The sequence below is a fragment of the Centrocercus urophasianus genome, unplaced genomic scaffold (assembly GCF_019232065.1).
Source record: "Centrocercus urophasianus isolate 14NV4802_14NV808 unplaced genomic scaffold, USGS_Curo_1.0 seq_20, whole genome shotgun sequence".
NCBI lineage: Eukaryota > Metazoa > Chordata > Aves > Galliformes > Phasianidae > Centrocercus > Centrocercus urophasianus.
Genome location: NW_024884756.1, coordinates 9,626,854 through 9,643,615, shown reverse-complemented (window position 1 = coordinate 9,643,615; position 16,762 = coordinate 9,626,854). Strand labels below are relative to the sequence as shown.

Below are 16,762 nucleotides of genomic sequence, written 5' to 3'. Positions count from 1 at the left end.
CTTTGAGGAGGAAAACAAGCAGAATGGGATAAAACAGCCTTCCAGTTATAGAATATCAAGAGTAGTGGTGAATTTGTGTGCTGAACTTCAGTCGCCTTGAGCATGCCCAACAGTCAGAGAAATTTGTTGCTGCAGCAAACCAGAGTGGTGTGAAGCAGTCCGAATGGCTTGAAGAGGCCTTGTGCAATAGACTGGGGGAGTGTGATTGACTAGCCTGAGAGGCAAAAGTAGAGACACAGTAGCTGCCTTTTGTGGAGGTGTTGCTCTGAGGCTTCCATGCTGCTCTCCTTGTGGCTTCCCCATAGCTGTCAGTAGTCAGCCTGGAGGTCACTGGGGAGCAAAATGTGGAAGTAATGTCGTGCTTCCTGGAATATAATAAAATGTGTAACACTGGTCATTCTTTGTAGATGCTTTTTAAAAAACAAAACCAAAAAAACGAGCACTAAGGAACTTGTTTGTTCCTTAGCCCACACAATATTAATGAGCCTTGCAGAGAAATTCCTAAGGTGTTCCAAAACTGATCACAGAAAACCTCGTCTGCCTCCTGACTGCGGGGGATTTTGGAATGCTGTCTGCTTTGGTAGAAATCTTCTCTGTAGTAAGAATCACAGTTTCTGTTTTACTCATTGGGGATTTGTGTACGAAAGGAAAGTAGTACTTATCTTACTGAGGAAAGAGAAAAGGAGCTCACCATTTCGTTGGTAGAAGTAAATTGTGGAATTACATTGGGGAATATTTTCTGTATACATATAAGAAATTTCTTATCTGTAAGCATTCCAATGGGAAAGCATCTGAAATTAAGCCTATTCTAATTATACACACTTTTTTCTTTACAGTCATTAATGGCCATACACCTTGTTTACGGCTGTTGCTAGAAGTTGCAGACAACCCTGATGTGACGGACGCCAAAGGACAGTAAGTTTCTTTGGTTGTTTTATTTCAGTTCTGTAATTCAAATGGCATCTCAGGTTTCTTACTTCAAAAAAAAAAAACCCAAAAGTGTTTATTTGAAATACTGTATTTCCTGCACTATTTGTGAATAGAATTTGGCAGAGACTTCAAGGCACGCATGCAGTTGATCTGAGCCATTCATTAATCATAGCCTCTATTTCATACATTAAATAACTTTTCACATACTCTTAGAGCCAGATTCAGTAAAAACTAACAAGATTCTGAGATGCCTGGAGAGTCTTATTTTCTAAAATGCTGATGTTTCAGCATATATTATGTGTCTAGAGGTATATTATGCTGACAGAGTGACACAGAATGTTTGTTCAAGGCGAACCCGAAATTGGAGATGTTCCTACAAAAGTTTTATGTCTCATTAAATGACAGCTACAGAGAGAATAATAGAGTATGTTTTAGAAGTGAAAACTTCAATGTTTTTCATATTTAGGGTACCTGGAATATATCTGACTATACATATTATTTTAAATGGTATTAGTCTTACTTAAATATAGAAGGAAAATAGATCCCTTTCAGGAGGAAAAAAAAAAATTAAAAAAAAAAAAAACATATTTAAAAAAAAAAAAAAAAAAACAAAAACAGCAGAAGATCTATTGGTCCAAATCAAAATTTTGGCCTCTATAGTTTCTTTGTGTCTCTTCCTCCACTTTAAACAACTGTTCATTATTTTCAGAAGAAATACTTGGAGTTGTTGTCATCTTGGTAATTAGCAGAGGCATTCACCCACGACTTGGTACTGTAAAACTTGTATTGCTGGAGATGACAATAACTGTAGGTTTTTAAAAGAAAAAAAAATTGTGTGGAATGATGTTGCTCTGTAAACTGCTCGCAGGTGGGTTTGTCTGTCACAGTCATGATAGCTGGCTGTTAGGCACCTTAAGAAAAGCTTTATGCAACTGTTTTCACTTGTGTTGTATAGATGAGTGTGGTGATACGAATAGATTTCTGGGTAGCAATGGAGAGAAATGCAGGGCTTCCTGATTTATGCCTTACAGTAAGTCAGCAGTAGCAAGTAGTATGCAGTTTATAGACGTGACTTTTTTGTTTCTTTTTCCTTCCAGAACCCCACTAATGCTTGCAGTGGCACATGGACACATTGATGCTGTTTCCTTATTACTTGAAAAAGAAGCATCTGTAGATGCAGCAGATCTCCTGGGGTGCACAGCTTTACATCGAGGGGTGACTTCATTTTTCTAAATTCTAAGTATTTGTTCTATTGTCACTGCAACTAAATTATAAACATAGGGATGTTGAATGTAAGAGATATAGCTAATGATTGAAAATACAACCAAAAACAGTCAATGAGGTAAAAATTGGGACAAATCTGCTCTGTTTTTGATTGTTCGCTTTGATTAATTAAAAACTGGATCTTCTCTTAGAGAAAATTAGTGAATAGACAATTTACTATCGCAGTCATTATTGTTCTAACTGAAAACAGCAAATTTAAAAGGACTGCCCAGCAGTTATTATCCTTTTTCCTGGGTAGCAGAATGTAACTATGTCAGCCCTAAACTTTCAGCCAGAAGCAGTGAAGTGCAAGGCAGATCTAACCTTTTCTAGGAGCCATCTTCCTACCCAATGTGAAGTTGACGCAAGCGATCATATTTATTCACAACTGTGTGATAATTGCAGTGAGCAGTTCAGCTTAGAGTCCAACACTGGTTTGTAATAAATGTTATGGTGAAAAATTGCTGTTCTGCCTTGACATCGATACATGAACATGACCAAGGTGCTAAAGCTAAACTACATGTGTTATGGAGGTCCAGCTGTTAAATATCTTTTTGTACTTCTGGTAGTTTTCTTTATGCTCCCCTCAGTTCTTTTTGCACATTCGTAAGCTGTCTAGAGTGGCCAGATTCAGGTTTTGTAGCCTCACCCTTTGCTCATACATCTCCTTAGCCTTAAACTCCTCGTTGCTTTTGACTCTCACTTAGAGAAGCCTCTTAGAGAAGTCTCGTCCACAAACTAATAAGTGCCTTTGAAAGCCAGTACCAAATATATTTCGATATAACAGTTATCATAGGTACCCATAGGAGAAGTGGAGCTTTCATCTCTGCCACCTGAATCCCATACAGGCTTTTTCATGTTTATAGTCATCAGTCATATTCCACGTCTCCTGGGTAGAAATCTGTGTTTGTTTCAACCTCTTCACTCATTTCTTTGTTGCCAGATTATGACTGGGCATGAAGAGTGCGTTCAGATGCTTTTAGAGAAGGAAGTGTCTATTTTATGTAAAGATGCTAGAGGTAGAACACCTCTGCACTTCGCAGCAGCTCGGGGTCACGCCACTTGGCTGAGTGAATTACTGCAGATTGCACTTTCAGAGGAAGACTGCAGTTTAAAGGATAATCAAGGTTATACACCACTGCACTGGGCTTGTTACAATGGTAAGTTTATCCCTGTGGATTTTTGCCAGGTTCGAATGTGGCCTTTGTTTTAGGGAAGCATGATAGCAAAGCAGACTGACAATTTGAGAAGGCTGAAATGAAGAGTCAGATCATTTCTCCTCTACTTGCTCTCTGTGGTTTCTCTATATTTACCCTTCAGTTCAGGAGCCAAGGAAGTTCCAGCAATACTTCCCAGTGACTTTGTGACTTACAGAGAAGTTCTCAGTCACTGTGCTCATTTGTTCCCATTGCAGGAGGCCAGAGTGAAATTCTGTGTTTAATGAAGTAAACTATAAAGTTCTCATTTATTTACCAAGGGACCAGGAATGCTTCTCTGAGGTGTTACCTTTTCATTTATTAGTGCAGGAGACCACATCATTAGTTGAGAAGTCTGAACTGATTATACTTCTTGCCTAATGTAAGAATAGAACTCCTTTCTGTCATCACTTCAGACCAACTGGGAATATGTAAGGTCATGTACATGGCATCACATTTGAGAAAAAAATACAACTTTTTTTGTTTTTTATTCCTTTTTTTTTATTATTTCCTTTTTTTTTTTTCCCTTCACTTATGGCTAATATTGGGCTGGTGGAGCTGCATTGCTGCTGCCTTTAAAACAAAACAAGCAAAAAAGACCCAAAGCCCCAAAACATAAAAACAACAACAACAACAACAAAGATAAAAACTCAAAACATTTTCTTATAATTCTGTTATATGAAAGTTCGTATTCACAATATGTCCAACCTTAATGTGCTTGAAGTGTCAAATTATAATCCTTCTGTGCCTGGTCTGAAATAAGTTAATTCCCTGTTCTGTGCAACACTTGAAATATCTGTTTCTTGTAGGTCATGAAAACTGCATAGAGGTACTATTGGAGCAGAAATTTTTCCGCAAATTCTATGGTAATAGCTTCTCTCCGTTGCACTGTGCTGTGTAAGTAGAAATCTGTAACAAATGCTTTGCTTTGGGTTATGCCTGGAGAAAGTAGTAGTATAAGAAGAAAGCTGTCTTTATTTCATATTATTTGCATGAGCAAATCATTTGAAAATTGTTCATAGAATGGTGCTTATTCTTTTCTGCTGAGAAAAAGAAGTTGCATGATAAAGAGTATTTGGCAGAAGTTTGATACATCTGAGCTACTTGATGAAATGCTGACGTGTCATTAAACAGCTGTATTTATACTCCTTTTCCAGTTTCTTTTCCCTTGCTTGCCACTGCAGGCCTATGCATTCTTTGCCACTCGGTGGAATTTCGTAGCTCTTCCATTCTTAGGCCACGACCTGGGCTATTAGAATGACAAAATTATGAACTCCTCCTACTATTGGAAGAGTTAATATTTTTGAGAAGTAATGGTGAGAGATATTGTTGCATAAACTTCTATTCTACAGTCCACATTGTTGCAAGATAGAAAAGAAATGTTGTTAGTTTCCAAGTGTGATACATAATTAAACAAAAACAATTACAAAGTTACTGGTTTTATTCTACTTAAAATAAATTATTTAGGAAAAAAATAAAAATATTTAGGATGTAATTCTCCAACCCACCTCTAAACGCATGCAACTTAAAGATGCACATAAATTCAAAATGAAAGAACTGCTGCTGAGATGACATAAGTGTGTCTTTTAGCAACATTAGACATAGATTGTATGTCATAAGTTACTATACGCTGTTCATTTTCATAATGAAATAAGACAAATTGCCAATAACCAGGAGAGTATTGAGTACCTCCAAGAAAAATATTGAGAGTGTGTGTTGGAAGAGGTGTGTATTTCAATACCTTAAACATTAGAGTAAATCTCTCTATGTTTAGGTACATATGACCGAGTGCTTTCTCAGTTCAGCTGTGCTTGTTGATTAGACTCAAGGATTTAAAGGTTTTAGGGTTTTAATCCTAGCTTGGTACTGCAGTTTCAGTTAATCTGGTGCATAGGGAATTGAAGGATCAGCTTTGCTTTACATGTGGAAATCCATAGCAATAGATGCAGTTTGGTTAAGAGAAGTGACGAATGGTCAGAACTGTGACTGAAAGTGTTAAGGCAAAGGTATGTTGGGATAAATTATAAATAATCACTAAGAAATATTAATGGGAAACGAAGAAAATGAATATGGGATAATGGTAAATATGTAGAGTTTTTATCTTCTTGAAAATGTATCTTTGGCAGAATCAACGATCATGAAAACTGTGCATCAATGCTCATCGGAGCCATCGATGCCAGCATTGTCAATTGCAAAGATGACAAAGGAAGGTAATAGCTTCCCAAACAAATTGCTTTTCCTCATCATGAATGTATCTCTCCTTTCTCATAGTACTTTTCTGAATTTCTGGAAAATAACCCTTGCGGTTGAGCTAAGACTTGTAATGCAGACTCTTTCAGACAGCAGCTTTCACTGCAACACAGTTAAGTGATGGCTGACTTAAAGCAAGCGAGCTGTGAAGCGTTCAGTTTTGCTATTAAGAAAATAGTATTTTAGTTCTTTAAGATGGGTAAAGGTCTAGGATGTTTTCCTGAACCTATTTTTTTTTCTTTTAAATATTTAAATGCATTCATATTATTTGCTAAATGAAGTGATGCTATGTACAAACAGAGAAATATTTCATTAAAAGTTGTTATGCTAACATTCTCTGGGCACATAACTGGAAATGAAATAATAAATGCTGGTACAGCAAGAAATATACTTCAAGTCAAATCTTCAGTCAAAATGATAATCTCACCATATGTATACACTTACATAAAGTTCCTTGGACAAACACTGTAAATACAGTTTAACTTGTTTTGGATGTTGCCACTATAACTTCCCCCTGGTGAGAATGTTTAGGAGGATTCAGAACGTCTTGCAGTTTCAGGCAAACAAACGGGAATATTGTAATTCTTTGGTAACAGCTGTGGCTGTGTGACTCTGCCCCACAGGACGCCCCTTCACGCAGCAGCCTTTGCGGATCACGTGGAGTGCCTCCAGCTCCTCCTGAGTCACAGCGCTCAAGTGAATGCTGTGGATCATGCAGGGAAAACAGCTCTCATGATGGCAGCTCAGAACGGTCATGTGGGTGCTGTTGGTAAGTGCATCCTTGCCCCAGCTTATCTTCAGGGTGAGCGTGACTGAGGCCACTGATTTTCAAGCAGATGATCATTTTTTCCTGGGAAAACTAAGAAAGGGAAAGCTTCTTACAGCCCTGCTCAGAAATTCTACTTTTACGCTGTTAAGAAGAAAATATTTCTTCTTCCTTCTGCGGTGTTTGCGAAGCTTTGCATTAACCTGAGTTTTATTTCCTCCAAAGGGAGCACTGTAATGCACTCAGAACATGAAGGGAGTAGTAATCCTTTTCTCCTGACTACTTCCTTAATTTTAAAACTGCAGGAAAACTGCATGTGTGAAAAAGATTTAAGTGTTATCTCTCTTTCTGTTATGTTATAGGGAGTCTTGTTGCTTCCTGGCTAGAATACCTGAGGCATAGGGATTGCAGCTGTACTGACTTAACAGAACTCTCTTTCCTCTAGCTTTGACAGCGCGGGCTGCACCCTGAATTCTTTATATCCACTTAGTCCTCTCAGGGCAAGACCCCGAGCTGTTCTCAGGAGGTGACTCAGGCAGAACTTGCTGACCTGCAAATGGGGAAGTTCATTTTGTCTCAAACTGTCAAGCATAGATTCATCTTTGTTCAAATATGAGGTCTGCCTTTGGTTGCAGATTAACTGCACAAGATTATTCTCATGTCTACCGTTATTTTCACTTCATGCTCATAAAGCTTAAGCTGCATCAAGGCTTAGCACGTAAGCACGCACATATTGGAAAGAGTAACAAGTTGGAAATTTTTTTTCCTCTGTTTTCACATGCTTCTTTGCCCATTGCATTTGTTCATTGATTTATGTTCTAAATTTCAGACTTTTTGGTGAATATTGCCAAGGCTGACCTGACATTAAGAGATAAGGACTTGAATACATCTTTGCACTTGGCTAGCAGTAAAGTAAGTTGAAGACCACTGTGCGCTTCTGTAATTTTCAGTCTCTTGTGTCGGTGTGCCTTCTAAAAAAAAAAAATTCCACAATAGAAATGTGATGGTCAGACTTGTGGTGAGAACACTGTATTGAGCTTCTTTACAAGTCTGTTTCCAGACTTAGTAAATGGAGAAATATGAGTGTCTCTTAAGACAACTGAAACATAAGTGACACTAAGAGAAATAATTGAAAATCCTTTGATATTTTTACTGAACAATATTACTGTAAAATAGCTTAACATAGGGACAATGGAAAAAACAACAAGAAAAAACAGATATATATTTATTCTTTTTCTCCAAATTCTGTGAAAGGGACCCAGAATTTTATCTTGAATTCTGCAACAGTAAAAGTAGGGGCACTGATAAGGTTGATGCTGATGTCTTTTCTCCCTCCTTTTTTTTCCCACTGGTTCCAATTGCTACTGCTGTTGCCTGTCTTGGCAAAAAATAAAAACAAAGTGTCCATGGCATTCCCTCTTCCAAGACTTTTCTTCTGCTCCTGTTCAGAGATGGGATTCCAGATAGCGTCACTCCAGTTTCTGTAGACATCTGAACTTCATGGAATTTTTAAGGTCCTTCAGGCTACCAGGGTCTCAGAAATAAGGCTCTGGTCTGTTATTGCCTGTTCGATCATCACAGAGCTCTGATGCTGAAGAGCTTTTATAGTTTATAATTCATTAATAGCATGGGAAGGCATTTAAAAATCCTAGGAAGTACAGGTTAGTTTTTGAGATTAAACCCTCATTTTCTCTGTTATTGTGTAGTTGTAGTAATCACTTGAATAATTTCTCTTGAGGGAAATTCAAGTCTTTCTGTAAGCTGAGAAGGTGAGTTCTGCATGAGTGGAGGGCTGAAAGACAGATGACTGCCTACGTCTGTAAATGTGCTAAACATTCTAGTAATGGCAGTTTGTAAATGGTGCAATAGGGCTTTTACAGTTCACCTATTACAGATTCTTATAAACTGATTTTAACGTTCTGTATTTTAAATAAAATTTTACACTTCACATTTGTATATAACATTTATTTTGCCTCAATTTTAAACTTCTCATTAAATTAATACAGTTATTTGTTTCCAACTAGGGTCATGAAAAATGTGCCTTGTTAATACTTGACAAGATACAAGAACAGAGCCTTATTAATGCAAAAAATAATTCACTGCAGACGTAAGTATTGCCTGATCCTCTCAAGTCCAATTGACTTTCCAGAAGATTCTGATTTAGCTTCTCAATTTCACGTCTTGGATTTTTTTCTAGATAAAATTAGATTTCTTACTATTTTTTTAAGTGCTTGCCCTTGACAACACTGCATTTATATTGCATTCTCACTTTTGACTTCTTTAATGCTCCTTGTATACGTGATCTGGTGGAAAATACGAGGTCATTTATTTGAACACTGTATCAAAATGTCGTTTCGTAATGTGACTGTATAAGCATACATCTACCTGTTTGATTTTCTATTTCAAGATTCACTTTAATCAATCTAAGGTTTTACATTTAATTTTTCAAATTATTTGAGGTCATATTTTATGTACAACTGCTTTCCATACTGCACATTACTAGCAGAGTTGTAGCCATCAATGTTCTTACTCCAGCTGCAAGTATTTGAGTGGAATGGAGGGATCCCACAGCAGAAGATTTAACCACGAGCTCAGGCAGTTGATTTAGTGCTTGCTGATGAATCCATTTGTCCTTAGCTCGTTTCCCTTCCCTCCCACCCTTCAATTTGCAGTTGTTCTTCCTCTCCCATTAGCTGTTTCTAAACAGGAGCAACCTAGCTTTCCTTAGAATAATTATTTTAAAATAAACTTGAGTTTTGTTGTTTTGCTTTGTAGACCTCTCCATATTGCTGCACGTAATGGCTTAAAGATGGTAGTTGAGGAGTTACTAGCGAAAGGGGCATGTGTCCTAGCAGTAGATGAAAATGGTAAGTAAATAATACACTCAGACAATCTTCAGTAGGTGCCTATCATGTAATTTTACCACAGACTGAAGCAATAGACTTAAAAGCTTGAAGGCGTCATTGATGCTTATATTCTTCCAAGAACAGACAGTGAGCTGTGTGAGTATATTAAAAAGGACACTTTTTTTTTTTTTAATATAAAAATGTATCCTCAACATCACAGTGGTCCCTTTTACTGTTCATTTTGCATGTACTGTCAACAGCTAGTCTTTTTTAATGCTTGAGTGCAGTGGTAACTTGAATTTCCTAAACATGCAAGTGGCGCCGGATAATTCTGACTCCTTGCAGAAGAATTAAGGATTATGCATTCAATCAGCGCATGTTTTAATGGGTAGGAAGAAAATCATCATCATTTGTTTGATTGTGTCCTGGTTCATTCTGAGAGCAATACTTGTCGTTTTCAACTGTCTGACCTAACCCAAGATGCAAATGAATTACTGTTGCCTCCTAAAATAAATGATGAGTTAATAAATCTGATAATTTTATTTCAGATCTCAATGAAGTCCTTCCTTAAACATTACAGAGTCTATAGAGGGTTGTGCTTCTATTTTTTATTACAAAATGTCTTCCTGAAATATGCTGCTTTCTCTTAAAATACGGACTTCATGGCATTAATGTAACAATTCAGTACTTCCATCTTGCTGTATCTGTAAAGCAACAATACTGCTACTTAGTCATTATTGCAAGACATTTTGAGATCTATGGATGAAAAGGGCAGAGTGGTATTTATTGTTAACCAGATGCTACCAGATGGACTTGCATGAAGGAGTCCTGCAGAAGTCATCTGGCCCTAACCTCATTTAGAGAAAGGGGACAGGAAAGTGAACCGGGATAGCTTCTAACCATAGTTTTTTATAGGTAAAATCATACATGAAGATCTAGGCAATTTGCATGTATGTAATGAGTGAAAATTAAGTTTAAAGTTGATACTAGCTTGATTTTTTTAAGAGTAGCTGCTTACGCAGAGCAGAAGAGAAAAATTTAAGTACAATCTTAGTAAAAGTATAGTTCTAAAGAACACTTGCACTTGGAACACAGTAGAAGAGGGAGTTCTATTGAGAGTATTTATTCACTGCTGTTGATGCCTGAGTGTGGGTAGTTTGCTGCAAAGCTGTTCTCAAACTCACCTGCTGCAGATGTTTTCAGCTTATTTGAGGCAGTAGGATATCAGTGGAGGTCATTGCTTTAGATTAATATTGCAGCAATCTGCAAAAGAACTCTTTGCACTTAGAATAGAGGAGTTGTTGGAAAGTCCTGAAGTACTACATAGCAATGTGTAAAACTGATAGATAGAAAGCAGAATCAGCACATCCATTTCAAAGATGTGTGTATGTGAAGAGCTGATTTGGGGAAGCACTTGAACAGGAGCAAAGTTAAACTGCAGTGAAAGCAAACTTGATGGCTCCCCGTTCTTAGAGTTACTGATACCAGTATTATTTTAACTTCACATTACAAAACATAGGCCATGCTTACTGAATACAGTCATTGTTCTTCTAACATAATGCAAATTGTGAAAAATATCCAGATAGTCCTACTTGCTGTACATGTACCACGTGTGCTGATCTAATTCGTTTCTTAAATTTAATTCCTAAATAAATTCTCTGAGTTGAGTATGTTCTCAACCGACCAGTCTTTGAAATTGTTTGCTTATTACTTCAAAATATGATTAAACTAATATCTGTCATGTTTCAATGAAAGCCGTTGTTCTCAGAATGAGACTTGTTCATCTGTGCAGAAACTGAAGCCAGTTTCTGTCTGTGTTGCTGTACACCCGTGTTCTGTATCCACCGTATTGTTTGTGCTGTAGAATCATGTTTGGCAAGTGCTTTTATTTATATTGTTGTGGAGTCTGTTTGCCTTGATTTAAAAAAAGCAGTGCTTGTGGTCACAGCGATTTAAATGCTCTACGAAGTGTGTATCTTCCCAGCATGTCTAATTTGAGAACAGTAACACACCCCTGCTGCTTGGCATGTGACTGTAACTGGACATACATCTCCTGCCTACAAAGTGCTCTAGAGATGTATATGAGGATTGCTCAGTGCCATTCTCAGTACCCTTAGTACTAACCGTTGCCTTGTCTGCGTTTGTGCCCAGGTCATACGCCAGCCCTGGCTTGCGCTCCTAACAAAGACGTGGCTGACTGCCTGGCACTCATTTTGGCTACCATGATGCCTTTTTCTCCTTCCAGTTCAATGACGGCTTTCAACTTCGCTTGTTATAAAAAAGACAGTTTGGGCAGGACGCATCTCTGCGATGGCACCGCTATGGGTAGCATTAACTCTTACAATAAGCCCTTGAGTAATAACCTAGGAACAGAGGATGGGTACAATGAAAATGATTCTGATTCTGAAACATTTTGACTTTTTGGTATTCAAAAAATTTTATTTCATTGCTATTTCCTTTCAGTTTCTGTTTTTGTTTTTTCTTTTAAGACAGCTTAAATCCCACTGCGATATTCTTAACTATGACTCTTGACAAGTAGGTGTTGAGATTTGTAGTGCTGATGAGAATTAAGCCTTTAAATAACCAAGTTGGGGGCATTTACTGGAACGTATTCCCATTACTGTTCTGTGGCTTTTTGTCTTCCTCGTGTTTTCTTTAGGCCCTAAGTGCCCCTGTGGAAAGTCTCTACCTCTAACTTCAAGTATTAAAAAAAAAAAAGAAAAAGAAAAAAAAAAAAAAAAAAAAAAGAGAGAAAGAAAATGCCTTTTTTTTCTTTTTGACAGCACAATTAAACAGGGAATTGTTTGTAAAAGGTACTTAAGTGATTTAGCTGTACTATTAGTACACAAATGTGTTTCCAACGTAGCCTTCATAGCATCATCATTTTTCTCTATTTGTCTGTTTCTTAGTTCCAGGGGCTCTAATAATTAGGTATTTTTTTTCCACACAAACCAAAGGTAAAGTTGTAAATCTTAAATCTGCCTGTATTACTTTTTTACAGGAAAAGAAATGTTTTACATTCCGCATGCATTAAGCACTTAAACGTACAGAAGGCACTTTTTTACAGTTATTAGTTACAGCACACAATCAGAAAAATATAAACTCTTCAGGCCAAATTCTACTTGTCTTAACATATGTCCCACTGATGTTAGTGGAACCACTTGTGGAAAATGGAAATGGCTTGGTCCTCCCCCCCCACACCTCAATTCAGCACAAGCATGAACAGTTGATTTGCACTACAGAATTAAGGAATTAAGGTCAATAGAAGTTTCTGTCACCTGAGCTGTTAACCAGGAATCTAGCTAGTATCAGAACAGAAATGAAAAATCAGGTGTAGGCAAAGGTGTACGTAAAGGTTTATGATGTCTTGCCAACTTCAAGGGATTTTTTTTTTTCCTATGCTTAAATACCTTGTTTTTACTGTAGACAGTATTGATTTTTAAAACACTTTTGCCACTGTTTGGATTGACAGAACAAAGGTAAAGCAATGAAAGCGTAACACCAAAAGTTGAAATACCAAACAGGAGAGAAAACAAAAATGGACCAGGCAGGGGATTGGAGATGCACTCTAAGAGCCTTTTGTCACCAGCTTTGAAAGCAATGTCAGCTTTGTGAATATGTTTACTCCTTCTGCCAAAGTTTCTAGGTCAAATGGACCCCGACCCTCTTCTACAACAGATGTACAAAAGGAAGAATGAGACTTTATAAACAAAACAAACGCCTATCCAAACTAACCAGCTCTACCAAGAGGACCAAAATGCTTCAGTGAATAAATGGAAGACTTTATTGCTTTTATTTTTTCTTCAAATGTGAGTGACATAATGAAGTAGCTTTTCTAAACCACAAAAATATAAACTTTTGAGGTAATGACTAGTCTTGAGTGAATTTTACATTTTATGACACAGGTTTCAAGATGACATTTGTAACTAACAATGTGTTGACCACAGGTTTGTTCTTTTTTTGTTGTTATTTTTTTTTTTTTTTCCAGGCTAAGGAAAATGTTCATATGCTTTTAATGTAAATGTGTTTATATTTATTTGAAACGAAACAAATGCCCAGGAAAAATAACTATAGCTTTTTCTCTATGGTAGTATTTGTGCATATTTTTCAGCATAATGCAAAATTAAATGTGAATCGAGGCAGGAGTGATGGCCTGAGTGGAAAGAAGGGAGTTATGCACTTGGGAAGTGCACCCATCTTACCACTTGGAATACAAAGATGAAGTCCACAGGCTATATTGGTAAAATGCATGATCATTTAAGAGCATAAGAAAGGGATCCAAAACATTGCTAGACAAGTGAGAGAACACTGTACAGCCACAGGAAAGAGGAAAAGGGTAATATAGCATAGAGTGGGATGTTAAAGTTCCAGTGATCCATGCTCAGAATGTCTGCAGGCCTAAGTCTTTGGAGGGAGAGGGAGAAGAGCTGCTGCTTCAGTGTACACTTTTGGCAGGGTAAATGAACAGTAGGGATTTCTAGTTTAGTTGCAGTTTTTAGCTGTGTTCCACTGAACTGTGTAAAAGCTGTCTGCAAACTTCAGTTCTTCAGTTAGAAAAATGATATATTGTTCATTTTGCCTTGCTAAAATTAAGCATTCTTTTCTTGAACAATAATTCATTTCCAACAATTGCAACAAAAAATCCTGAGAGGCAGCTCTGTGAGGATAATGATATTTTCCCTGAACCCTGCCTTTTCTGCAGTAGAATGACAGAGCACCTGAAACTGTGGTTTCCTCCTCAGAAATAGCACAGAACATTTTTATCATTGACTTTATTCAAAGTTTTAGCTTGTAAAAGCTGCAAAATAGCAATAACCACCTCACTTCAAGCACTGAAAATAAGAGACAGTTGTTGGTTTTCAGTGGTGTCTGCTTAGAAATGAATGGAAATCCCATGTTTTACTACTTTTGTTTTGTGGAAGGATGGCATTTAAAATGAACAAACCAATGGGAAATGGCTGGCACCTGCCTGATAGGCAGCACCTTCATCTTACTTTAAACAGAGCTTAATCATAGTCCAACCCTGAAATGCAGAGAGATGTTATCCTATATGAAATCATTTCATTTGGAGAAAACCAGTCCTCTTTTCGAGGGGGATGTTGTCTTATCTGAAGCAGGCATTCAAAAAGAAAATAAAAACCAGTATTTTTACTCACTGCCACACAGTTACTGAAAATATTTCTGTGTGTTTGCAATACCTCCTAACTCTGGTAACAGGTAGTGCAATATGTGCTGCTGCTTACGATGGATGCAGTGTTACAGAAGCATAGGTGATTACTGAATTAATTTGTACCTTCTGGGAATCAAATCTAAACTTAACTGAGAAATCATTTCTGTAACCCAGTGATGATGTAAGTACGCAATACTCCAGAAGTCTTGGAAAAGTGTGATCTGTTGGCATCCTAAGGGCATTGGGAAAGCCGTGTTCTGAGCATGGTGTTCTTAGGAGAAGGGACAGGAGCAAGGCGCTTGGATGTACGCAGCATTGGCCTGCCTCAGATCTCACCTGAGTTGCCAGAATCCCTTTTCATGTATGCCAGTACGTTAAGCTGTAATATAATTTATCGCTTGTAGCAGTTATTTAGGGCATGGGAATAATTTTACTCTTGTAAATAATTACCTTGCCTTTCTGTGGACGTTGTACGAGGGTAGAGTTAATCACACATAATTGTTGCACTTAACCCCGGATCCTGCAATTTGCAGTACGTGGACTACTGCTGTATCTGCACCAAACAGTGAGTGTTTGGGACGGGCAGCAGCCTGCCCAGCTTTATTAGCAGGATGGTCCCATCCTGTGTTTTAACCACAGTCGCAGGTGGAATCCATGGCGGGATTGGGTCCGTGTCTCTCTCACAGATACTGAGTTACAACCTCCGGACTGCCTGAATTGCTGTGAAATAGCTCAGGGGATTTCTGCTCATCGCTACTAAAAGGGCACCATAATGTGTTTGGTACTTTTATGCAGTAAACCACTGCCAGATGATGAAAGGAGGACAAACACATGAAATGAACCGTTTATCCATTGTACTGTTGAGAAACTCGGTTGTGTATCTTGACGATGATTTTAAAAAAGAAATTGTGATTTTTATTCTTAGTCTTGTAAGAAATATTAGAGTGCCTTTTTATATTTGCGTATGATGGAAATGTTTTGTGGAAGTTGTCTTTTTTTTTTTTTTTCTTTTTTTTCCTCATTTGAGTGTTACAGAAGCAATATATCACCAGTAAATTTTCATTTCAAACCTTCTTTGAATGTACAAAGTGTTTCTCCTTTTCGTATGTTCTACCTGCATTGAAATGAAAATCGATATGCTAAATTTCTATAGGAATAACGTCTAATTTTTGCAGTGCTGAAAAGGCTTTCTTATTACACAAAGTAAACCTTAGGTCAGTGTTATAGGAAAGGGCGTTTGAAACTAGTGACAATCCGAGTGTGCGTGTAAATGTGACTTTATGCGTTTGTATGCAGTGATTACATATTAAAGCCAATATCTCATGTTTTGTAGGTTTTGTCTCATATCTTATGCTTTAGCATGTGCAATATATCCTTACAACCCACGGTGATACGAATCTGGTGCCAGTGTTATATTTTGCATAACGTTTGTAATAAACGATATGAAATGTTGTTGCATTGTTTCGGTGGGGTTCTGTCGGTATTGTTTTCTTTTGTAAACGGCGGCCCTCGGCTCGACGTCCCGTATTCCCGAGGCAGGATGCGGCGCCTCAGCCCGCCCCTCTCAAGCACAGTTTGTTAACTCCTTTCAACTACTGAATGCTGTATTAATGTAACGAGAAACCCCACCCGTGAACTACACTTGATATGCATTCAGATGGTTATTTTTACAAATAAAAATGGTACAAATACTGTCGGAAAAACGGAGTACGTTTTGTTTGTTTATTCAAAGGAGGGGAACACGCGTACATATTCAGCGCGGGGGCGGTGCTCCGAGGGCGCTTCGTTTAAAGAACGGGAAGCGGCCCCGCTCCCGCGATGCCGGGACGGTGGTTTTCCCACGCGCCACTGAGCAGAAGGCGGCGGCGGCAGCGCGCCCTGAGCTCCCCATCACGGCACGCGCGGCCGCCCCGCCACGGGCGGACCTGTGAGGAAGCGCCGGCTCAGCGCACGCCCTTCCCAAGATGGCGGCCGCCCGCTCCGCCTCCCGGGCGGTGCCGGCCCCGCCCCGCCGTGTCTGCGCGCGGACGGCTAGCGAGGAGAGGCGGCCTCCGCGCCGCTTCGCAGCTCAGCGTGGCGGGGCACCATGGGGCGGGCCGGCCGGCGGCTGCCCGGCGTGGCGGCGGTGCTGTACGGGGCTCTGGCGGCGCTGGTGCTGCTGGGGGTGCGGGACGTGCTGTTCGTTTACGAGGAGAACCGGTGCAGCATGACCTACATGTACGAGTACCCCGAGTACCTGGTGAGCGGGAGCTGCGCGGGGAGGGAGGCGGCGATGGCGTAACAGGTGGCGGCTGCCGGGCGGGTGAGGCGGCATCGCGCCGCCCCGCGGCTGTCGGGGCCT

At 38.9% G+C, this 16,762-nt stretch overlaps 2 protein-coding genes across 5 annotated transcripts in view; both read left to right on the top strand.

The window, feature by feature from the left end:
• The window catches only part of ANKRD44 (ankyrin repeat domain 44), a 111,095-nt gene extending 95,222 nt beyond the window's left edge, over nt 1-15,873 (top strand). The window contains exons 19-29 of one of the 4 annotated variants that reach the window (XR_006169434.1): nt 837-915; nt 2,028-2,145; nt 3,137-3,353; nt 4,199-4,286; nt 5,516-5,599; nt 6,263-6,408; nt 7,235-7,317; nt 8,430-8,512; nt 9,181-9,272; nt 9,539-9,639; nt 11,403-11,487. Coding sequence is in view for 3 of the 4 variants with exons in the window: in XM_042822152.1 (XP_042678086.1) it covers nt 837-915; nt 2,028-2,145; nt 3,137-3,353; nt 4,199-4,286; nt 5,516-5,599; nt 6,263-6,408; nt 7,235-7,317; nt 8,430-8,512; nt 9,181-9,272; nt 11,403-11,668 (1,256 nt within the window). In the remaining variant the exon portion in view is untranslated. Of the gene's footprint in view, nt 1-836; nt 916-2,027; nt 2,146-3,136; nt 3,354-4,198; nt 4,287-5,515; nt 5,600-6,262; nt 6,409-7,234; nt 7,318-8,429; nt 8,513-9,180; nt 9,273-9,538 lie in introns of all 4 variants that reach the window. The other 3 variants (XM_042822153.1, XM_042822152.1, XM_042822154.1) reach the window with 3 other exon arrangements.
• A 670-nt stretch (nt 15,874-16,543) lies between these two features.
• Nucleotides 16,544-16,762, top strand: part of PGAP1 (post-GPI attachment to proteins inositol deacylase 1) — a 33,399-nt gene continuing 33,180 nt past the window's right edge. The window contains exon 1 of the mRNA XM_042822363.1: nt 16,544-16,660. Coding sequence (XP_042678297.1) covers nt 16,628-16,660 — 33 coding nt within the window. The 5' untranslated portion in view covers nt 16,544-16,627. The remainder of the gene's footprint in view (nt 16,661-16,762) is intronic.